The sequence below is a fragment of the Microtus pennsylvanicus genome, chromosome 13 (genome assembly GCF_037038515.1).
Source record: "Microtus pennsylvanicus isolate mMicPen1 chromosome 13, mMicPen1.hap1, whole genome shotgun sequence".
Classification (NCBI taxonomy): Eukaryota; Metazoa; Chordata; class Mammalia; order Rodentia; family Cricetidae; genus Microtus; species Microtus pennsylvanicus.
This window is the reverse complement of record NC_134591.1, coordinates 53745281-53768206: the sequence shown is the minus strand read 5'-3', so window position 1 is coordinate 53768206 and position 22926 is coordinate 53745281. Positions and strand designations below refer to the sequence as shown.

The window sequence follows — 22926 nt, the reverse complement described above, 5'->3', positions numbered from 1 at the left end:
TCTGTGAACTGTGGGGGCTCAGCCCTGTATGCTCCAAACAGAGCCCCCTGAAGCATGTATATATGTAAGGGGTAGCCCACAGTTCCCATGCCCACCCTTGCCTTTGGCATGTGACTCAGGCTGATGTCATGCCAGTCATCTGCTCCAAACCCGGGCGGCAGGGGCTGAGGCTCCAGTCTTGCAATCCAAGCCTTTCTTTCACCCTTGACACTCATCCTCTCCTGAGTTTTAATCTGAGGGAAGAAAGCTTTTGGAGAGGAGGCCCGTCTCACTTAGTGAGAACACAGTTTTTCCACTACCCAGAGAACTCTACCAGGTACCGGCCAGGAAGGGGTTAAAACTTGGAATTCTAGTGCTGGCCTTGCAGATTTGGGTAGGTTGCAAACCCTCTGGGCCTCAGTTTCCTCTTGGCAAAACAGGATACTGTGCCAAAGGGCATCAAGTGGTCTGAGCAAGCAGGGAATAGTCAGGCATGTGCAGGGGTTGGACTTAGAAGAGGTGTCAGATTTAGGCTGACGTTTAAGCTGAGTTTTGGTGGGGGCCTTGTGGATGGGAATGGGTGATTCTGGGCATACGGCATAGCCTGAGCAAAGGCTGGCAGATGGAGGGGTGTCTGGAGACTTAGCCTCCTGTACCCTTTGGGATGAGGTAATGGACTGCATATCCTCTCAGGAGCTGCTCCCTTTCGGGTCACGTGACGATGGGATTAACATCTGAGTCCTCCACTAGTCGTCTATACAGTAGGGATCTCATTTGTATCCGTTTGCTGTTCTTGCCATAGGGCCCTGAAAGGAGACAGGAACAACGAGGACGCTCAATAAATAAATACCCATTAAATGAATGAATTCCTTCCCCAAACATTCTGAACTTTGGGGGTGGGCACTTGTTTTAAAAGTCCATTTGGGAAGCTTCCACATACTGGAAGACAGTGATTTGTGAAGTGGGGTCCTTAGTGCTGAGAGTTTGTCCCCGCCCCAACACAGTCCCACCACCAGAAACTCGAGGGTCGGGGTCCAAGGATCTTTTAAAATAGTATGCAGGATAAACCCGGCCACAAGTTGAACTTTGAAAATCAAAGCTCTAAAATTGTGCTTGGAAGCGCAATAAAAACCTAGGATGCCCATCTGCACACGGAACAGGTAGGGCTGTGGCAACGCCTGGTCTACAATCCAGAAATTATTAAACCATTCCTTTTCCCTAGACCGGTCCATGGCACAAAGAAGAGAGAGGAGAGTTAGATCAACGCTTGGTCTGTCTGTTGCAAAGAAGACTTGGAAACGTCAGGGGTCTAGAAACAGAGGGCGGGGCATTTCTGAGGGTGGTAGAAGAAGGGAGGGACCAGTGTTTTGAGCCCCGCCCCATTCCTGTTGCCCCGGGAAACCCCGGGTTGTAACAATAACCCGCTGACGCGCTCCTGGGAGGGATCCTTTGCAGCCTGTGGGCGGGGCAATCCCGCTGTGCACCAATGGGAGCACTCGGGATCCGCCCCCACGTCGCCCTCCCCCGAGGGCCTGGCAGGGGGCGGGGCCGCGCCAGCTGCTTCTCGCCTGCTCCCTAGAGGGCGCTGTGGCGTGCGGGGCTTTGGCGGGGTCGCCTTAGCGGGAGCTCCGCGCCCCCCACAGTCTGCAGGCGGGGCGCCCAGTAAGCAAGGATTCCGCGGCCCCGGGTGAGCACGCCCCGCCTCCTTCTGCGCCGGGCCCGCCCCGTCCCCGTCCCCCGCCCCTCCCGAGGTGCAGCCGGCGCTGAGCGCGGCAGGCGCGGGAGCTGGCGCTGGAGCAGGAGCGGCGGCGGCGGCGGCATTCACCGGGAGGCGGCGGTGCGGGCTCTGGCACGGGCTCGGGCTCCGGCATGGTGCAAGCCAGCCTCGTCCCGGGAGAGCGGGGCCCGCGCGCGGGACCGGCGCCCGCGGAGCGGAGGCAGCGGCGGTGGCTGTGGTGGCTGCAAGCACAGACAGGCGGCAGGTGCTAGAAGCCGGGCTGGGCGAGGTGTGTGCCCGCTGGGCTCCCGGGCCACCGCCCCCTCACTGCCTGGGTCTTTCCCTCCCTCGGTGCTCGCCAGTGCGTCCAACCCCCTGCCTCCGTGCCCCGGTCCATGGCGCCCCGCGGTTGAGCCGCCAGGGACCCCTCCCGCGGGCCTCCCCGGGGCGCGCAGATCCCAGAGCCGCGCGCCCACCCTCCGCGGAGCCTCCCTCCCTGCCTCGCCCGAGCCGGGCGGGACCATGGCTGCGAAGCTGCGAGCGCATCAGGTGGACGTGGACCCGGACTTCGCGCCGCAGAGCCGGCCGCGCTCTTGTACCTGGCCCCTGCCGCAGCCCGACTTGGCCGGCGACGAGGACCGGGCGCTGGGCGCAGGAGTGGCTGAAGGCTCCGAAGACTGCGGGCCAGAACGCAGGGCGACGGCCCCGGCAATGGCCCCGGCGCCGCCTCTGGGCGCGGAGGTCGGACCGTTGCGGAAAGCTAAGAGCTCCCGACGGAACGCGTGGGGGAACCTTTCCTACGCCGACCTCATCACCAAAGCCATCGAGAGCGCCCCGGACAAGAGACTCACGCTCTCGCAGATCTACGACTGGATGGTCCGCTACGTGCCCTACTTCAAGGATAAAGGCGACAGCAACAGCTCAGCCGGCTGGAAGGTGGGGGCGTCCGGGCTCTGGGCAGGCCACGGGGAGGGAGGCTCTGGAACACCTCTAGGGGTCTTGGAGTAAGCGCCCAGGGCGTGGGGCAGGTCAGTTGACGGGCGGAGGAGGGGCGTACTAGCTGTAGCTGTATTCATTTATGTTCCCTAGGAAGGATGCGCGGGATTGGAGGTCTGGTAGGGTAACAAGGGATTACCTTTTTCAGATTTCCCAGAAGAATATCCCTAGCCTGTCCTTGAGGGCATAGCAGCATAACCCATGTCCAGGCCACAGACACGGGGGAGCCCCCTTCGCTTTTTGTGACTTGTTTTACCCTCTTCATCAGGGCACCCGCTTTAAAGAGCTGGACTTTAAAGAGCTGGAGTCGTGACCTGGGGCTCATGTCTGCTTTCCCTCCCAAATCTCCCTTGCCTTTCCTGGAGCTGGCCCCATGATGAAGGTGCTAACAGACCATGAGTCCTCAGTTCTTACTATGGTGTCAAGAGTTCATCTTGGAGCACCAACTAGACGGGGTAAAAAGCATGGCAGGTCACCTGAGATGAGTACTTCATCGGGCAGGTGTTGCCCCTTTCCCGGCACAGCATGGGGTGGAGGCTGCTTGGTGATTCCTGCTGGTACTTGAGGAAAGGGCATTGAGGCCTGGGCGTCTATCCCTGCCCACTCTAGGCAACTTATCTCCCACCTCCTTGGCTTCCTGGGCCCAGATGCACTTAAGGAGTGGGGTACCCTGGGGGATCCTCAGTGACGGGCAGTGGAAAGGGGAGAGCCATCTTGGGAGAAGACTTCGATGGGGGTCTTCACTGGGTTTTAGCTTCTAGACCCAGCTCTTCTTCTGGCCATCTTGTTGGGAAATGGGACTAGCTTATGCATTTGGGAGTGATGAGACTTTAGGGAACCCCTTGTGGGACAGGAGGACCACTATGAGGAAGACATGTCTGTGTCTGGAGATGAGGCTATGCAGGGTGTTGACTGGCAGCAGGGTCCGAGGAGAAGGGCAGGGGCTGTGGCCATGGACCGCTCTAGATGCCTCTGGCTGTCCTGGGAGCCCACAGCTCTTGGATGGTGGTGTGCTGGCATCTTCTTCGTCTCCCCTTGGCCATTATGGGGCAGGGACCCAGGACAGAAAAGTAGACCTGAGTCTCATCCCATCAATTCTCCAGTCCCCCGTAGCTCAGTTCCCACCAGAATACAACTTCCTCTCAAGTATGTCCTGCCCTTGGACTTGCTTCCCATATTTCCTGAGTCCACCTTCCTCTCCTTTCTGGAGATGCAGCCCCCATCCTCAGGGTTACAGAGTCCCAGTGCCTCCTCCGGGAAGCCTTCCCTAACCCACGGTAGCTAGCTCAGGACTCCCCATTTTTTTTTCTGGCCCTGAGGCATGCATTGTGGATCAACCATGTGTGTCTTGCTTCGCTCTCCCTCCCTCCTACGCCTTTGAAAGCCAATGTCAGGGTTGTTCTGTACCCACGGCACCTAATAGAGAGGCTGGCCCAAGACGCCATCAGTGTGTGTGTAGTGAGAGCAAAGATATGAGTGGGTGGTTCAGAGGCTGTGGACTGGGAAAGAATACCAGGACCAGAGTAGATCAGGAGGGCTTCCTGGAAGAGGCAGAGCTCCAGCAGGTTTGGATGGATGATGGAGACCAGGGAAAGACGGAAGCAAGCACTTGAAACTAGGAGCCAGGAGACAGCTGCAGCTCGCTGAGCAAGCATGTTGGGGCCAAGCTCTCCTTATATCTTTAAAGTGCTCAGTAACCCGTGCGCTGAGTGTTACTATAACCGTTTAGAGGGGAGGGCTCTGAGGTCCCGAGCACGAAAGTCAACTTGCCCACAGGTAGAAAATGGGCAAGTTGGATTCCAGCCCGGGTGTGTCACCTCTCCAGGCCCCACCAAGCCTCTGGAACAGTCTTGCTGGCACTGGTGTGAGAGCAGGGGCAGATATAAATTGTAGAATGTGATGGCAGTGTGCTTGGAGACAATTGAGCCCCATGAATTCATTTCTCAGACTGTGAGACTGAGGCCCTGTGGGGTGATAGGACTCTCTCTCCTGAGGGTGTCAGGAAGCAGCAGGCCCTGAATGCAATTCCCATTGCACCACACTGCTGGAGACACACTGGCCCTCTCTGTGCCTCACTCCCGGTCCTGGACTGGCGTACTGGGTGAGCATCCCTAAGCTTGGACTCCTGTTCTTGGTCCTGGCAGAAAGCACCCAAACTCTGGAGGGAATCTAACTGAGGCTGTCTCTTGCATGGCTATCCCCCTTGTCCTCCTTTACTCCCCCAGGGTGCCTCCTTTTCTTCTCATTCCTGGAGCTTCCTGCCCTTGAAGCCCTTCTGGCACACAAGTCAGTTCCTGCAGAGGCCTGGAGGAGGCGCTATCTCCAGCTCTCAACTGGTCTCAGCTTGACCAAGGCTGGGTACACCTCAGGTGCCAGGACCAAGGATCCATTATTCCTGCATCCCTTTCATCCCCCCACGAAAGTGTTGTCCTTGAAACCTTGAGGGGTACCAAACCTTGAGTCCATGGGGGTGGGGACGTTCACTATGACTCCTTAAGGGAACTGTCTTCAGGAAGCATTGCTCTGAGCAGCTTCCACATCCAGACCCTGTGTCTTGAGACAGGAAAGGCTGGTGGGTGGGGCAAGGACTGGGGAAAGTGGGTTCCATATTCTAGGGAGTCTGACGTTCCCTCACAGAGGAGGTTCCACTTGATCTGGGCTGTCTTCTTGGTTAGGGAAAATTGGGGCGATAGTTTTGTGAGAGGTGAAATGACTATGTTCAGAGGCATTGAGTAGGAACTGTGCCTGCTGGATTTGGGGTGCTCTGCAGTTGCAGACTGAGACCTAGGGCTCTCAGGCTGGCAGAAAAGTGGTTCTGGAAAGGTGGAGGATGAGAAGAAGGGGTCCCAGTGCTGCAGAAGACAGCATCAGGCTCAGACCACCCAAACCAGACAGAGACCTGGAGAGTTAGGACTACTTAGGGCTCCATCATAAGGGCTGATCGGGGTCCTCTGGGGACAGAGAGAATGGAGCCTGGGCTCAGGGCTTGGCCAGGAGTGTAGTGGACCAAGAATTGTGGTTCTCAGAGTAGAGCCTCCCATTCCCGCCCAGCTGCTCCATAAAAATCCACGTTCCCTTGGCCCTGGCCTCTTACAGGAAGCCTTCCTGGCTGCACGGTCCTGCCGTTCCTTCCACTGAACGCCTCTGGAGTTGTTCAACTCCTTTTGTGTTTCCTGGCTGCCAGTCCTTGGGGAGCTCCCAGGCCAGGCCTGGGCGCCTCCCATTTCTGTCCCTAGGCCCAGAGGGGAGGAGCCCAGTGGATGGGGACTTCCCCTCTCCCTCAGGGGCTGAAGCAGCCTTGCTGCTGAGGGGTGGGATCAGAAAGCGGGTGCTAGCCCCATCTGGCCTAGGCCTGGCCCTGTAAGTTCCAGGTGGGGCGGGGGCTTGAATGAGGGGCTGATCTCAGAGTCCAGCAGCAGGGTCCTGCTCTTAGACCTGAGCAGTGATTTGGAGAGTAGTGCCCCCTCTCCTCAGCCCGCTCCACCAGGGCGCCTTCCCCCTCCTTTGTCCTCGGGGATCCCCAGCCCCAAGGGCTTGTGGGGGTGCGAGAGGAGGCGGTGTGAGCCCCGATTGGGGGGGGTGTCCTCACCCCCCTCACTGCACGAGCGAGGGGCTGGCAGCTGCCCGCCTCCTGGGCACGAGCCCGTGCCAGCCGCTCCTGGCACAGTTGCTGGCACGCCCGGCAGACTCCCACGGCCACCTGCTCACACCCACCCACGAGCGCTGGCGCGCTGCGGGCCCTTCCGGCTTCCCGGGCCTCCCGGCGCCCCTCCCCCGACGCCGTGCCCGGAGCCCCCTCCCCAATTTTTAGTTCCTCACTAGGCTGGCCCTAGGCGACCCCAGGTCCCCACCCCACGCAAGTTGGGGAGTCTCGGGGCGGGGCTTCCGGGGGCCTCAGGGGTTGCCGCTCCTCGGGGGAAGGGGAGTCGGGAGGCAGCAGACAGACCGACAGACAGGGTGAGGGCCCCGCCTGCCACCTGGCGCCGCTCCAGCGGGACGATGGCGGGCAGCGCCGTGCCAGGCGGTAATTGCAGACAGACTAATTTAAAGAGATGAGACGGTTATTTTTAACTCGCGTTAAGGTAATGAACGGCGCGGGGGGTTTGTGGGTTCGAAAGTTCATCGCCCTCCAGCCCCCACTTAGTGCGGGTGGGGGGCTCTCTGCAGACCTTGAGGGCTCCAGCCTCCGGACTTACTCGGGTGCAGTATTGAAGGGAACCGAGGAACTGAGAAGCAGGGAGGCCCTGACAGAGTACCGGACTAGTGAGACCCATGCACCAAACACAGGTCCCACCGGATTCTCTCCACTACCGTCTTTCCAGATGTGGAAGTGATTTGTCCTGAGATCGCATACCTAGCATATACTAGTCATAAGTGTTGGAACCCAATTCTAACCCTCAGACTCCAGCATTTTCTGTACCATTACGTAGGTCCGGGGGTTCCTTAGCTGTTGTTGGGAAGGGTTTGGATGTGGAAAGGGTTGGAGTGCACCTTCTCCTGTGTTTGAGTGGCAGCTGGTGATGGCCATCATCTGAGGTTTGAGGGTAGTCAGGAACTGGCAGTGAGCCTCTGGGGTAAAGGTGCTTCCCTGACCTCTTAGCAGACTTATCAGCTCCTCCCTATACCTGCCTTGGCCCTATCACCCACTTCAGGGCCGAGCGACTGGGAAACAGAGGAGGATGGGGCTGACACCTCCCTATAAGAGCCCTGTATACCCCCACGTCACATTTTGGATCATTGGAGAAGTTAAAGAGTATAAGGCTTGGATGCTGGTCACGCTTAGCCCCCTCTAACCCATTCCCCTCTGGACTGCCATTCAGTGGCAAGATACATCGTCTTAGCCTGGAAAGACTCTTTTCTTCTGTTGGGCAGTGCCCTGAAGCATCACCCACTGCTGTCCAGGTGTAACCCTTTGTGGTCACTTGGAGTCAGGGCCAGTTAAGGGTGGACGGAACCCCTGTGGGGAACGTGATTCAATGTGTGAGCTGAAGTCCTTGGTGTTCTGTAGGTCCAGAGGACCTTAACCTAATCTCCAGGACCTTCAGGACTGTGACTTACAAACATTTTGGCGCTAAGCACTCAGGAGATCATGGTCCTGAAAGGAATTCTCACTGTGAACACCTGTGCGTAGGGGTGTGGATAGTCTTGAATCTGAGCCTCCTACTTAAAGATGCCTGCCCTACCCATGGCAGTACCCAGGTGGCAACCATTCTGCTAGCACAAGGGAGTGTTCATGACAGCCCCAGCTGGCCCCAGAGCAGGCAGATGGGGGGCTTAGGCTGTTGGGTGGGCATCAGCTTGGGCTCTAGGGCCTGAGGAGGGTGCTCAGGGGGACAGCTGGATCTGGAGCACCCCCCTTCTCCTGGCACCCCGGTTACCATGGAAACCCACTCCTGTTTGGGAGGGTTTAGCTGTTTGCTGCCTTTCCCCACCCCCCAACCCATATGTGGAGGTGGGAGGGGGCCAGGTGGTGCGTGGGGGTGGGGCCTCCCACACCCTACCCCCAGGGCCTCCCTCTTTACTAAGAGAAACCTTCCGGGTCTCTAAGGGGGCTGCCTCCAGTGGGAAGGGAATGAGGCGAGAGTCTGGATGCAAGGCAGTCTGTCCTGCTCATTTGCACATGGTCTCCCATTTCATCCTTTTCAACTCCGGCCAGCTATGCATTTGTGGTCCCATTTTGCAGTTGAGGAGATCAAGGCCTATCTGGGAGAAGGCAGAGCCTAGATCTAGACGCAGCCCTCTCTGTTTCTACCCTGTTCCTCCCATCTCCCGTGGCCAGTGCTCCCCTCACTCCAACATAGTAGCGATCCTTCCTGCTCCCAGAGCTTCAAGATCTGTTTTACAACTCTAAGGCACCTCAGTTTCCCCTGGGAGCCAACCAAGCCCACACTACTCCGGATCCCTGGGCCTTCTGTCGGGCTTGTCCAGGCCCCACCTCCTGTGTCTCCTGACACCTCTCCACTCAGGCACCTTCGCCACTGACGCTGAAGTTCTCCGCCTCCACCCTACCAAGATAGCTCTCCTTGGTTGATCCCTTGGGACACCCTTCAGAGAAAATAGCCGGGGTGCTTGGGTATTTTGATTGAAGCCACCACCATCCAGGTGGTTCTGGAAGCCAACGTGTCTCCTTGAGGATCTTTGCCTATATCCTTATCTGTCCACGGCCTGTAATCCGAGAGTGCCCAGAAGCTTTTTGCCAGCACTCTTTCCAACCCCCATCTCGATATTTTGGACATGAGGTCTGAAATCTATATTTTAACCGGTATGCTGGGTGACCAGTCTTCCAGAAGTCAACCCTTAGATGTTGGCCTCCCAGCCTCCCCACTCACCCTGCACACTCACTGTGGCTCAGCTGCTTCTCTAAGCTGCTTCCTAGCTGAGTCCATGCTCCTTTTCCCTCCTCCTGCCCTAGAGATTTGGAACTAATGCCATCAGTTTCAGGAGACCGAGCTCCTGCCCCAGCACCTACATCTAGCCCATGTATCCACTCCACACTGTATAAGACATAGTTGGAGAGAAGGGAGCCAGAGCCAGCACATGCTGCTCCTACCAGCCTTTGATGCGGGACAGAGGGAGGTGTTGGAGGGTGAGACTCTCTGGGCCTGGAGTGTGAAGAAAGTGAAGTCACAGCCCCTGTCCTAGCTAGTTCCCCACTGATGGGAGAGCAAACATATGGACAGCCCAGCAGTATCTGTCCATCCTTGGGGAGCCTCATGGGATACTCCACGCCCAGTCCCCAACCTTGTCAACCTTTCCTCCCCCTTGAGTTCTCTGACACTTGCTTTAGCCACTTTAAAGTTCTTGCTCAGGATTCCATCTGCCATGTGCCAACACCTACTGTGTTCTCTCAATTTTCACGGATGCTCCATGATACTGTTATTGTTATTTATCCCACTGGCAGATGAGGAAACGAAGAGTAAAAGAAATCAAGAGGCTTCAGCTATGTTGGCAGCACTGGAATGCCCCAGGGCTGGCTTCACCCTGCGCCAGCCCTCTGGCCAGGCCATTCCAAGCTGCCTTTCTGCTCCTGCGACTGTCTTTATGCTCTCCCTTGAAGTTTGACCTCAGAGCTTCTAGCATGAGCAATGGGCCCTTATTCCAGTCTGCCTTTCCCAGACAGGCAGTGTCCCAGAGGCAGGGGCAGGCCAGTTTCCTATTCCCCTGGCTAACAGACGCAGGGTTGAGGGCTCTGTCATCCAAGGCTACACCATTGGGCACCTGCTGTGCAGTATTGTCAGGACTGTACCTGATTTTGAAGGGCTGGGAGATCAAGCTTGGGTGATGAAGACACAAAGAGTCTGGTTGTGGACAGACACAGTCAGGACAGGACAGAAGGTCAGATCATCAGGTGTGGGTGTTTGGAGGCAAGGAGGTCCAACCCCTGGGACTCCTTGGGGAAGCTGGAAAAGCAAGCGTGGCTTGGGGTGGCAGGCAAGCTCGGGCTTGGGAGCTGGCACTCCCCCGGGAGTGGGAGATGGGATGACACCAGCAGACAAGTCACTCAAGAGTGGCCTGATGTGACAAGGGCACAGCGGGGCAAGACTAGTGGATGAGCCTGAGTTAGGTTCCAGATGTCAGGCTGAGGTCTCTGCAGCCATCCCGCCATGCCTTAAGACTGGTGATGAGACTGGCTGGGCTGTGTGTAGAAGGGGCTTGGGGACACAATGGCACCGGCAGAGCCTCCCTATGCTCACTTTCTGTGCAGTCCGGGAAGCTTCTGTCTTAGTTTTCTCCTCTATATATGGGATGGCAGGTCTATGGCCAAGCTTTCTTAGAATTTCAGGAAAAGCACCTTTAAAGTCCTTAAGAAGTCCTATCAGAGGTCACTACTGTTATTCATTGCTCTGTGAAGGAGCTACCTGCCAGTAGCCAGTATATAGGGTAGGACTCCCTATGCATGTCCCTGAAGGGTGTGTGTGTGTGTTAGAGGAATCCCTCTCTATTCTGTTCCCTGAATGCAACAATGCAACCTATGAGAATGTGGGCAGTCCAATCTCTTCTGCGGCTCTTAGTTTGACTTTTGAGTCTCCAGAACTTTCCCTGTGGCCTTGGGAGTCATACGGATTTAAGGCTTGGTGTGTGTGTGTGTGTGTGTGTGTGTGTGTGTGTGTGTGCACCGTCTATGTGGAGGCCAGGTGTTGCTGTGCCTTTCTCTATTGCTCCCAGCCTTATTTTTTGACACCAGGTCTCTTAGTGAATTTGGAGCTTGCCGTTTTGCTAGACTGTCCCACTAGTGAGCACCAAGGATCTACTTGCCTCTGAGCCCAAGCACAGTAGTTGTGCTGGGTGCTTCCACTCCTGGTTCCTCTGAGCTCAGGGCCTAGTGCTCCTGCAGAAACACTTTCCCGTTAAGAGGGATCCTCAGCCCCAGGGATCCTCACTTGTTCAAGGTAATCCTCAAGCCCAGGGCTGCCTGTTTCTGGCATATTGGGTTCTCTTTGCCCCACTGCCAGGCTGTGTGACTTTGAGCAAGACCCTTCTCTCTCTGCCTCCCGGTTCTCCTCCATGAACAATCTGGGAAACTCTGAGGCCTCCTCCTCCCTCCTGACCCCTCCTCTGTCCTCAGCTGGCCTTGCCACCACCTCCTCTTGTAACCTGAGCTGGGCCTTGAGGAGGAGGGGCGTGCCCTTTGCCAGAGGCACCTGCCAGCTAAGCAGATGTGGAGATGGAGGCCCCAGCAGGGAGAGTGAGAACTTAAAGTCAGCTAGTCCGACAGTGGGGAAGCCACACTCAGCACACCCAGCCTGGCCTCTGGCCTCTGGCCCTGGACCTCACCCAAGCACTTGTTCATTTCTGCAGTGGACGTTTGTGGTGCTCCGGTACGTCCTGAAGGACCTCCGAGGCTTCCGGAGCAGACAGATGGCAAATGAGGTTGCTGCCCTGGTCGGAGTGGGCTGCCCTGGGCTCTTGGAGCCCCTTATCGTCGAAATAGAGGGCCAAGGGAAGTCCCTGGGGGCAAGGCCAGTGTCTGTGCGGGTGGCTGTGCCCTTGGGAGAGCAGATGGTTCTCTTGGCACCATGCCTGCTCCTCCTCTTTCTCCCCCAGGAGCCTGCCTGCAGGGCTCGGGCACAGCTGCTAGGCCTTCCCCAGAGCTGGGCCCAGGGCAGGGCTGGGTGAGGTCACTGCAGCTGCTCCCAGGGCCTGGGCAGGAGAGCAGGGAGGAGCTGCCTGCAGATAAGGGAGGTGATCAGACTAGAGGGATTCCGAGCCAAGTCTGAATGACTTCATAGTTAGGGGTTCTGGGGAGGGGCAGCTGAGCCAGTCGGTCAGTCCCACTTCTGATCCAGGACAACCTAAGAGCTTCTGCCTGGCCTAGGCTTCTCCTTAGCGCTGTGGTTCTCAACCTTTCTAATGCTCTGACCCTTATGTTGTAGTGACCCCCAAACACAAAAGTATATCGTTGCTACTTCATAACTGTAATTTTGCTACTGTTATGAATCATAGTGTAGACATGTGATATGCAAATCCGCAAAGGGGTCGCCACCCACAGGTTGAGAACCACTGCCTTAGCAACATCTCAGAGCAAGAGCTCTCTGGATTGGCATCTGCTAAAATGAGGGTACTAAGCTCAGAAGGTTGGCTCAAAGACTTGGCGATGTAGTTATAAGATATTATGAAAAAATGACAATATTTAATATATGGTGATCTTACCCAGGCATGATAATCCTAGCACTGGGGAAACTGAGGCAAGAAGACTATGTGCTTCCAGGCTATATAATATAGTAAGACCCTTCTTCAAGAAAAGAAAAAAGTAGTCTTTCCCCCTAATTATGCTGAATTCTCCCTAGGAGCCAGGAAGCACCGAGGAAGGCAGGAGGTCATGGTAGCAGAAGCCCCTGGGGGAAGCCAAAGGGGAGGCTCAAGAGGACCCTGGTAGCCAGTGGCAGGGTCCTAAGGGTTGCTCATGCACCAAGCATGCACAGTCAGACACTGCTGAGGGGCCCCTCCTTCCTCCACACTTCCTGTGAGCCCCGCAGACTTTAGTGGAAGAGACAGACTCAGTTGAACTCAGTCTGTTGTCAGTGCTGTGGTGGGGGCAGTCAGCTGTGTCCATGGCTTGTGGAAGGGGCTCAGCACAGGCCTGGATGGGGAAATAGAACCTGTGGGGCAGAGAGGGAGGGACAAGGACATGGGAACAAAGTACACATAGGCACCAGAGGTGGACATTTATGGTGGTTGGAAGCCCAGACAGGTCTTCTGGTTTGGGGAATGTGGCTGGACAGACTTCAGATACTTAAAAAGGCTCTCAAGTGTCCATCTGGAGTTGTACCCAAGCTTGGGTCCTTGTTGCCGGTTTGTTGTTTGCCCTGGCTGGTTATATGAGCTCTTTTGTGTGGAGGGGAAGGGAGGGGAGAGAGGAAGAGGGTTTTGTGATCTGACCCTGACCCGACTTTATGTCTTGCTTCAGTATTTGATTCCTCCTGGACCCTCGCTGCCCAGACTGTTCCACTGATGACGCTCAGCTCACTCATGGGCACCTGTGGCTCTTTGCCCTCATCTGCCCAGCCATTTACCCCTCCTCCAATGCAGACCTTAGTACCCAGGATTTACACATGACTTCTAGATTCTGACATCATCTACCAGGAAGCCTGCCTGGACTGAACACCCCAACTCCAGCCCAGACAAGAGGGCAAGCACCACCCCCATCCCGTGCACTCGCGTGCCAGACTGTGAGTCTGTCTGACTCAGATGTGTGCTCCTGGAAAGACTGGTGCTAGGAATAGACTGAGGAGTTAGGAACAGGGTTGGGGCTACTCCTGGGGCTCTGAACCAGAAGGATGAGCAGCTGGATCTGGGGAACCGTCTCGGTGAGTGCTGGAGTTGTAGCAGGGAGGTCAGAGACCCACCTGTGGTCTCTAACACTGAGGCTGCAGCTGGGTCATTGTTTACCACCATCTAGACAAGGTTAGCGTGGGCTGAGAGTTTTGCCTGTGATGGATCCTGTAGAGGCATCTATCCACACCTGATAGTGTTGGGTGGGAGAATGGAAGACCCAGGACTGAACTCACCATCTTGGAATTCTCCCACCCCACCCCCCAGGGACCAGGATGACCAGAAGATAATGCTAGGTTGGTGGCCGGCAGTGGGTACAGAGTTTGCACATCCTGTCTCTGATGAAAGCCAGGAAAGCCTGAGCTTGTGAACCAAGACAGGGATGGACAGCAGAACAGAGTCTCCTGCCACCGTGGGGGCAGGATAGGCCGAACCTAGGCTTTGGAATCTAATAACACAAGACCTGAACCTGGCTTCTTCACTTCCAGCCTTGGGGCTTCAACCCGGGAGTCATTAAACTCACGGGAGCCTCAATTTCCCCCCTCATAAACTAGTGGCCCATTCTTGTGGGATGATCGTCGAGATAAGAGAACCCTGCCTACACCTGGCATGCAGCAGGTGGTGCCTTTCTCCTGCCTAGTACTAGAAGCACACGCCAACAGCGTGCTTGTGCAGAGCTGGCCCATGAGAGCAACTGTGCACACTTCTCGGTTCTTCAGTCTCTGACTTTACACTGGCAGCTTCACTGGGCTATGATAGGAAGATCTATTCCACACGGCAGCAACAGCTACAAATCAATCTGCTGGCTTTTCCCCCTCCTGGAGAGCTGGTTGTTAAACATTTACCACTGAATGCGCCCCAGAGAGGGTAGCCTTCCATGCCCCCTTCCCAGGATCACAGGACCACAGCAGAGATCATAGAAGTCCACATCCCAGATCACACTCTGTGGGCCCTCTCTAGTCCTAGTGGGGACAGAATGAAGAGTTGAGACGGTGGTGGAGCTCTCTGGTTAGGCCAAGCAATTTAAAAGGCAAAGTCCATAGCCCCTTTTTAGTCTGAAAAAAAAATTGCATATAGTTGAAGTATCGTGCAGCCCCTTACAGGCAGGAACACCAAACGAGGGGGCAGTTCTCTCTTCTTTCCACTCAGTCGTCCCCACCCCTCCACCAAAACTTGGCAGGGTCTGGCTGGAGAAGTAAGATTGGATGAGGTTGAGCTGTTGGGGAATGAAGCTGTGCGCGGAGGAGAAATGAGGTTGTACCGGAAGATAAACGAGGTGGTACTGTCAGGGAATGAGGTGGTACTGGGAGGCAAGGTAAGGTGCATTATTAGATAAATGAGGTTGTACTGTCAGGGGGATGGAGTGTACTTGTAGGAGAGATGACGTCCTGCTGGATCGGCTGGGTTGCACCATCGGAGAACACAGCCACACCACAGGAGGAAGGAGCGTGTCCGACCTGGAGGATAAATGAGGGTGTCCTGCTGGATAAATGAGGGGCCCCGTCAGGTGAATGGAGTGCTGTTAGCAAATGAGGTTGTACTTGCTGGATAAATGGGACTGGTGTGCTGGATAAATGGGGTTGTGCTGTCAGATGAATGCATTACTGCTCGTGGGCGAAGGGTGTCCTGGGAATAGATGAGGGTGTCCCGATGGATAGATGAGCTGTCACCACCAGATGGATCAGACCCTATCTGTGTGGGAGGCACCAAGGTCGAGGTCATTCTGACCCCCTGGAGCTTTTGGAGAGTCTTCTAGCCTAGGGGCATGTTGCAGTGGGAGGTCTGGGTGTGAGCCAACTTGGGGCAATCTAGGGGCAGGTGGAGGCCTGGGAGAGCAGCAAGTGCCCATGAGCCCTTCTTTAGCGTGCTGAGAAGCCTGTCCTTCCTTCGCCATGGTGGGCTTGACTTTTCCCACATCCCCGCTTGCTTCACATCCTATTCTGGGTTTGTTTCCAAATGCAGTTTGGAAAAGTCCCTGTTGTATGCCGGCCAGGGCTGGTTCAATCAGATCCTTCTATGATCCAGTATCCTGTATGTTTGTCTCTCATTCCTTTACTGAACAAACTTTTAAGTGCCTAGTATATGCCAGATACACGGAGTACAGTAAAAACTGGGGTGGGGATAGAAATCACTGCCCTTACAAAAGTTCTATTATAAGGCAATCAGACAGTAAGTAAAACATGGTCAATAAATTACCCAGAGGCTGAGTATCCCTTATCCAAAATGCTTGGCCACAGATCTGTTTCTGATTACAAAATCCCTGTGGATTTCGGGATATTTGTATAGACTTTTAGCATTCCTAAGACACAAATCTGAAAGCTGTAACTTAAAAGTGGGCAGATTTTGGAGCTCGTCAGATACCGGATTTTCGAGTTAGTATTCAGTTCAACATGTATTCACCGAGAAGGGGATAGCTTTAGAAAAAGCCAGGCTGGGGAAAGGGGACGAAGACATAGCAAGGAAGAGGGACACGTTTTAAGAGAATTGTTGGAGTGGGCCCCAAGTGTAAGGTGCTTGGGATAGAGACGTGAAGAGAGATCTCTGTGAGCATCTGGGGGAAGGGCACCTGGCCTGGCAGGTTGGAGGCAAAGGATGGCATGTGCAGGGTGACATCTGAGAGGTCACGGAGGCTGTGTGGGTTGTGACTTGGCCTTGGTTCACGGAAGCAATGGGCAGGGAGGGACCTCAGGTGTTTGAGCATCGCTGTGAAGATGCTGCAGGGGACCAAAGGTGGCAGCCATAGCTGTTGAACTGGAGCGTCACAGTACCTCGCCCCAGGGTTGAACCACTTGTGTGTGTTGGAGCTGAAACTGGCATCTGGAGTGCCAGAGCCCATGCACTTGGCCATACGCCATTCTTGTCAGGCTTCTCTCCCTAGTGGGTGGGCCCCAGTAGGGTATTCACCCAGGCCCAGGTTCTAAGGAAGAATGGGGTAGGCATGAATATAATCTACTGTCCTTTCTTCTGCCCCTACATCATTTCCCTGGGGCTCCAAATCAGGGAGGTCCTATCTTCCCGAAGAGATCGTGCCAAACCTAGACGTACATGTGGGATGTGGGAGGCCCCAGAAGCTGAGCCCAGCCCTGGGCATCAGGGGAACTTGGGCATGCCTGGGCTGTAGCTGTGGTGGTGGGTTGCTAAGCGACTCCAAGAGGGAGCCCTGGTTACTGCTGCCTGGCAGAGGCATCTCCCTCTTCTACCTCCCTCACCACCTCCTTCATGGCCTCTGGCCTCCCAGGAGGCCTTGTGGGCAAACCAGAGTTGTCATCAGTGCTTGCCACTGGCTCTTGGCTGGGAGCTCTGATTGGCACCAGGTGTCTAGGCCCTAAGGAGATAGGCTGGGATGCAGGCTGTGGGCTTCTCTCAGGGGCACAGCTCTGGTGCACATCTAGAACAGAGCTCAGTTTAGCACTCAGGGGCCTAAGTTTCCACCCCACCCCAAGCCAGCTCCAAGCCACCTCTCTGGGTAAACCTGAGCAAAGCCTGGCACCCCGCTGAGCTCAGCTGCCCCATCCATCTGGCTTGCAGAACCCTTCCATGGGGCCTCATTCATAGAGAGTGAAGGTGCTGAGTGGGCGGGGCTTCCCCATGCTGAGGACTTGAGTGTCTGATGATTCAGATTTACATCAGATTTCATTTAGGAAAAGAGAATCCTATTTTAAGGGGGGGAGAAAAGTTGCAGACTTCTAGATGAGACCGTTTCACAAACTGTTCAGTGTCAAACTGGAAAACTCCACAGAGCGCAGCTGGCCCAGGTCATCAGGGTGTGTAAAGAGACAGCCCTGGAGCGAAGGATAGACTTCTCCTAGGTCAGACTTTGTGGAGTGGGTAGGAGGAGTTCCAAGCTGGGGTTAGGGAGGCCTGGGTGGCATAACCCGTGACACCAGGTCCTGGGCCACCTTGGATAAACTCTTTTTTTCCCTGGGCTCTGAGAGCCATGACATGAGACCGGGGCTTGAACTCCCAGCTCCTGTCTGAGTCCAGGGTGAAGGCAAGGGGAGAAAGCTACAATTCCTCACGGGCCTTTATAAGGTTAAAAAGAATAGGACCTTGTTTGAAGCACTTGCAAAGTGCTAAGAAGGAAGCACAGAACTTGTAGACAGTCTTGACCTTGCAGCCCACACCCAGCCTTCCACACGGGCAGCTCTTGGACATGAGCTGCATGGGAAGATTGAGGAACATGTGAGCACCGGCTAAGAGTCTTTGCAAACTCTTTGACCTTCCCTAGCCTATCGCAGAATGGAATGTCCTCCACAAAGACCAACCTGAAATCATATTTGGCTCTGTGCCAGACAAGCTGCGTGATCTTGGCAACTCACAGTCTCTGAGCCACACCCTCCTTGTTTGGAACTAAGGATCCCAATCCTGACCCTATAGGGTTTGGCATAATGATTACGAGAGATAAGTACTTAGGGATCCCAGGGCCAAATGGACTGGTACATCTAGGTGCAATTACCTGGCAGTGTTTTTTCTCTCTCCCTCGCAGCACTTGAGCTACATAAAACAGTGTTGCCTGATGAACTTCCATTCCAGAAGGACTCGGAAGGTGGGAGGTGGAGCTTCTGGCAAGACCAATAGTCCTAGGGGAAGAGAACTGAGGCCTCCTAGGAGTTGAACACAGGTGTGGGGGAGGGGCAGGGAGCCAGGTGCATGGGCGGGCCAGGGAAGGGAGTATCTACCTGAGGGAACATCACTCCCTGGGGGTCCAGCTCCCCTCCTCACAGAGCCCCAGGAGAAGCCAGGCAGGGCAAGGCTGCCAAGCTCCAGCTGTTGCCTCCCAAGTCCATAAAGTGCCAGAGACAGCCAGCTTGGTGGAGCAGAGATGATGGACAGCCAGCCTGGTGGAGCTGGGATGATGGAGATAATAATGGATAGGAAAAAGGATCTCTGGAGACTGGGGGACAGGAGGCAAGAGGGAGAATCCTGGAAGATTAGTGGTTAGGGTGTGCCTAGGTGGGTTAGCAAATTAAGAGCAGGTCCAATGACCCGAGCAGAGCTGGAGTGTTGCCTGGTGTCGCTGCCCAGCTGTGGGGCTGTGGGCAAATTACATCATGCCTCTGGACCTCTGTCATGTGATAGATGAAAGAGGGTAATTCTGGCCTCCCCAAGTGGTTGATGCCCAGCACAACTGCACTTAAGTCTTGGTGTTCAGGAGATGGTGACCAAGCAGGTCTGTTGAGTCTAGGGGTAAGTACTGACCAGACAGAGGCTTAGGAGTACCTGGAGCGTTCACAACACCAAACCACACCCATTAGCTCAGGGAATGATCTAATAGCCTTAAGAGATGGTGATGACTACAACATGTATTTCAGAGTAGCTCAGAGACTGATGCATAGCCATGGTTACACAGCCAGGTGGCCAGATAGCCAGGCATCCTGCCCCGTCCTCGGCTACCCAAGCCCATGCTGTCTGCACAACAATCAGTGACTGATCAGGAAGGCCAAGGCTACCGGACAGGGAACCCAGCAGAGATTCTACGCCAGATTTTTGTGGAAGTTGGACTGGTGGAGCTGCGTGTTCACCTCGGAACTCTGGACAAGGCTGTCCAATACACATGATGACCCCAAGGGCACTCCCAATTGACACAATAGAGATTCAGATGAGGGTATAGGCAGGGTGGCAGAGGTAAAGGCCAGGAGGTACTGAGGGAGAGCAGACAGGCTCTGTGGAGCCTTATTTAAGCAAGCTTCTTTGCGTGTTTGAAGCTGTCTGTAAATGGGGAATGTGTGGGAAATTGTATAACGGTCTCAAGAGAAAGGGGCTTTGAGAGCAGAGCAGAGCCGGATGGGTCAGAGGGACAGGCAGCCTCTTGAACATGAATAGCTCTGAGGTCTCCTTGGTCAGTCCTGGGCCTCTGGAGTTTACAGGCACTTAGAGGAATTGGGGGTCAATTTCCAAAAAGTCTCAGGCTTATAGGCTTTTACCTGTCCAGGGACCCCCCCCCCCCCCCGCAGCCTGTTCCGCTTTCTCTGGCCAGGCCTTCCCACAAAGGGTTAACAGTCCTCTCTACCTGCAGTTGCATTTTAAAGACACGAAATTAAAGCAGGTAATTTATTCTCCCCACACACGAAAGAGCAATTAGTTCTAAACAGGGCTTAATCAGTCACCGCGAGATTGATTTCTGGAGCCCTGGGTTTTCGGGCTCCTGGCTCCATGCCAGGCTGGGAAGGGAGGGGGGCGGACAAATGAGCCGCGGCGGTGGCATGAGCCCTTACATAATCTACTGGGGGGGGGACCTCACAGTCTAGCCAGCCCCTCCAGAGGCTTGGCTGAGTTTGGGAGATGGGGTCCTACTCCCCTGCTGAGGGGTGGCACAGGTTCAAAGTAGAGCTCAAAGTGGGCCATAGCCCTTAAGCCCCAGCCCTGTCCTCTGGCAGTATCTACACGGGTGGGACAGGGCAGGACGAGGGCATCTTTGAGGACAGATGTAACGGGTAGATATTCTGGGTTTGTCCAACATGGTACTTACACCTGCACTCTCTTCTTCTACCCCCCCTTTACCCTCCATTAATCCTTCTATTTCCTCCCATCCTCCTCTGACCCCCCCCCCGCCCCTTATTTTTTTCTTCCCATCTTCCCACCACTTTCCCCTTGATCCCTTTGACTTCCTCACTTTCCTCTTTCTGCCACCCATGCCCCTGTCTCGGACCACAGAACTCTATCCGGCACAACCTGTCGCTGCACACCCGGTTCATCCGTGTACAGAACGAGGGCACTGGTAAAAGTTCGTGGTGGATGCTGAACCCTGAGGGCGGAAAGACTGGCAAGACCCCGCGGCGCCGGGCCGTGTCCATGGACAACGGGGCCAAGTTCCTGCGCATCAAGGGCAAAGCGAGCAAGAAGAAGCAGCTGCACCTGCCGGAGCGGAGCCCAGACGACAGCCCTCCTGGCGCACCGGTTCCAGGGCCCCTATCGGCCTCAGCCAAGTGGGCCACCAGCCCGGCCTCACATGCCAGCGACGACTATGAGGCGTGGGCCGACTTCCGCGGCAGCGGGAGACCCCTGCTCGGGGAGGCGGCCGAGCTGGAGGACGACGAGGCCCTGGAGGCCCTGGCACCGTCCTCGCCACTCATGTACCCGAGTCCCGCAAGCGCGCTGTCGCCAGCTCTGGGTGCGCGCTGCCCGGGCGAGATACCACGTCTGGCCGAGCTGGGAGGCCCGATGGGTCTGCACGGTGGCGGCGTCGCGGGGCTGCCGGACGCCCTGCTGGACGGCGCGCAGGACGCGTACGGGCCGCGGGCACGCGCCGGGACTCCCGCTTACTTCGGCGGCTGCAAGGCGGGCGCCTACGGCGGGGGCGGGGGCTTCGGGCCACCGCCACTGGGTGCGCTGCGCCGTCTGCCCATGCAGACAATCCAGGAGAACAAGCAAGCCAGCTTCGCTCCCGCCGCCACGCCCTTTCGCCCCGGGGCGCTGCCCGCGCTGCTGCCACCGCCGCCGCCCGCACCGAGACCCGGCCCGATGTTGGGGGCGCCCGGGGAGCTGGCGCTGGCTGGCTCGGCGGCCGCTTATCCCGGCAAGGGAGCGGCCCCCTACGCGCCGCCGGCGCCCTCGCGCAGTGCCTTAGCCCACCCCATCAGCCTTATGACGCTGCCCGGCGAGGCGGGCGCCGCCGGTCTGGCCCCACCGGCTCATGCCGCAGCCTTCGGGGGTCCGCCCGGTGGCCTCCTACTGGACGCGCTACCCGGGCCCTATGCGGCTGCTGCAGCCGGGCCGCTGGGTGCCGGACCCGACCGCTTCCCGGCGGACCTGGACCTCGACATGTTCAGCGGAAGCCTCGAGTGTGACGTCGAGTCCATTATCCTCAACGACTTCATGGACAGCGACGAAATGGACTTCAACTTCGACTCAGCCCTGCCTCCGCCGCCCCCTGGCCTGGCCGGGGCGCCGCCCCCTAACCAGAGCTGGGTGCCGGGCTGAGGGCCTCCTTACCCAACTTGGGTGCCCCAGTCCCGTCCCCAAGGGGCCTCTGTCTTCCCATCCCGATCCCCGGGTCCCCACTCCCCCGACCCAGCTCCACGGGAGGAACCAGGAGGCAATCCCAGCCCAGCTGGAGACATCCCCTCGGAGCTGAGCGCAGAGGGCGGTGGGAGGGAACGGCTGGTACACCTGGCTAATCCTGTTCGAACTCCTAAGACCTCCTGCTGGGGCCGGAAGCCTGGGAGAGGTAGCTGAGGTCCAGCTAGGTGAGAGTGGGAAAGATCCAGGCGGATGGCCCTCTGTGGATGCTGATACCTGAAGCCACCTAGGAAGTGGGGCAGGGGCGATTCTGGATCTTCAGTTCCCATTGCTGGGCCTTTGCAGTAATGTGCCGCATAGCCCACCCAACGCCAACCTGGTTCTCAAATGACACTTTCCCTCACTGGCCATAGGACCACCACACGAAGCCAGCAACCCTCTCGTTCACACCTATCTTGGTCATCCATTCTGCTCAGTCCTCCGGTCCTCAGCTACCCTATGGTTCAGTGTCTCCCATCTTTACCGGTCCTGGCATTTCCTCTATCCTGTCAGTAAACCCCACACTCCTGCAGTACAGGTCACAGCCTCTCCAGCAGGCCTCAGTTCCGGATCCAGCCCCCAAATCCGACACCCCTTTCTCCGTGCCAGTTCTGGCCCCTCTCTCCCATATTTATAAGTGTCCGGTCGGGGCGGGCGGTGGGTGCGGCGTCCCCGGTGCGTATCGTAGGCAGTGTACTGTGGCTGTGCCGTCAGCGTGTGCGTGTGCGTGTGTGCCGTGTCGAGGCCGTGTAGAGTGCATTGTACAGCATATTTTCATGAATAAAATTGTTTTAAATATTTTCCGCGCCTTGGGTTAGGGGTGGGGGTAGTGATGAAAGGGATTTTTAGGGGGTGATGCCAGGGTCCCTGTTGTTGCTGCTGGTGCTTTTTGTCTGGATACATGGCCAGAGATCTACTTAGCTGCACATTGGTTAAGCGCCTACTGAGTTCCTGATGCTGGAAATAGTCTTTGTGGAGCTCTGCACCTGTTTTTTTGTGAACACGTGCAAGCAGAACGTTTCCTGCCTGGAGAAATTCCTGAATCAAGCCTTAGGGTTTGGGAGCCTGGCGCAGGTGTTTACTGAGAATCTGCAACTGCCAGCTAACTGTATTAGCCTGAGTTTTATTCCCATTACACAGATGAGAACACAAGGTCAGAGAGAGAAAATAATTCTCCAAAGGTCAGGAGTGGTTAAAGAAAAAAGCCTTGGGAGTACAGGCGTTTGCAGGAATTAGTCCAGTTTCCTTTCTAGGGCAATATGTTAGTTTGTAGCAAAGCCCCAGACAAAACTGACTGATGGGAGGGAGGAGGGGAGGGTTTATGTGGGCTCACACTTGGACGGCGAAGCCCATCATAGCAAGGAAAGCAAGGCGGCAGAAGCACGAGGCAGCTGCTCACAGTGCATCTCCAGTCAGGAAGCAGAGGCAGCTGGAAGGATGCTGGTGCCCAAATCAAACTTTCC

At 56.2% G+C, this 22926-nt stretch overlaps 1 protein-coding gene across 1 annotated transcript; it reads left to right on the top strand.

Moving 5' to 3' along the window:
• Positions 1–1743: 1743 nt before the first annotated feature.
• Positions 1744–22261, top strand: Foxo6 (forkhead box O6). The gene is made up of 2 exons (XM_075946175.1): positions 1744–2632; positions 20120–22261. Exons 1-2 carry the CDS (start codon positions 2219–2221, stop codon positions 21383–21385), a joined length of 1680 nt encoding a protein of 559 aa, XP_075802290.1. The 5' UTR covers positions 1744–2218; the 3' UTR covers positions 21386–22261.
• Positions 22262–22926: the final 665 nt, after the last annotated feature.

Coding starts and splice junctions, on each gene's coding strand:
- Foxo6 (XM_075946175.1), top strand. CDS start 2,219: ATGGCTGCGAAGCTGCGAGCGCATCAGGTGGACGTGGACCCGGACTTC. Junction 2,633..20,119: donor ACAGCTCAGCCGGCTGGAAG/GTGGGGGCGTCC, acceptor CTCGGACCACAG/AACTCTATCCGGCACAACCT.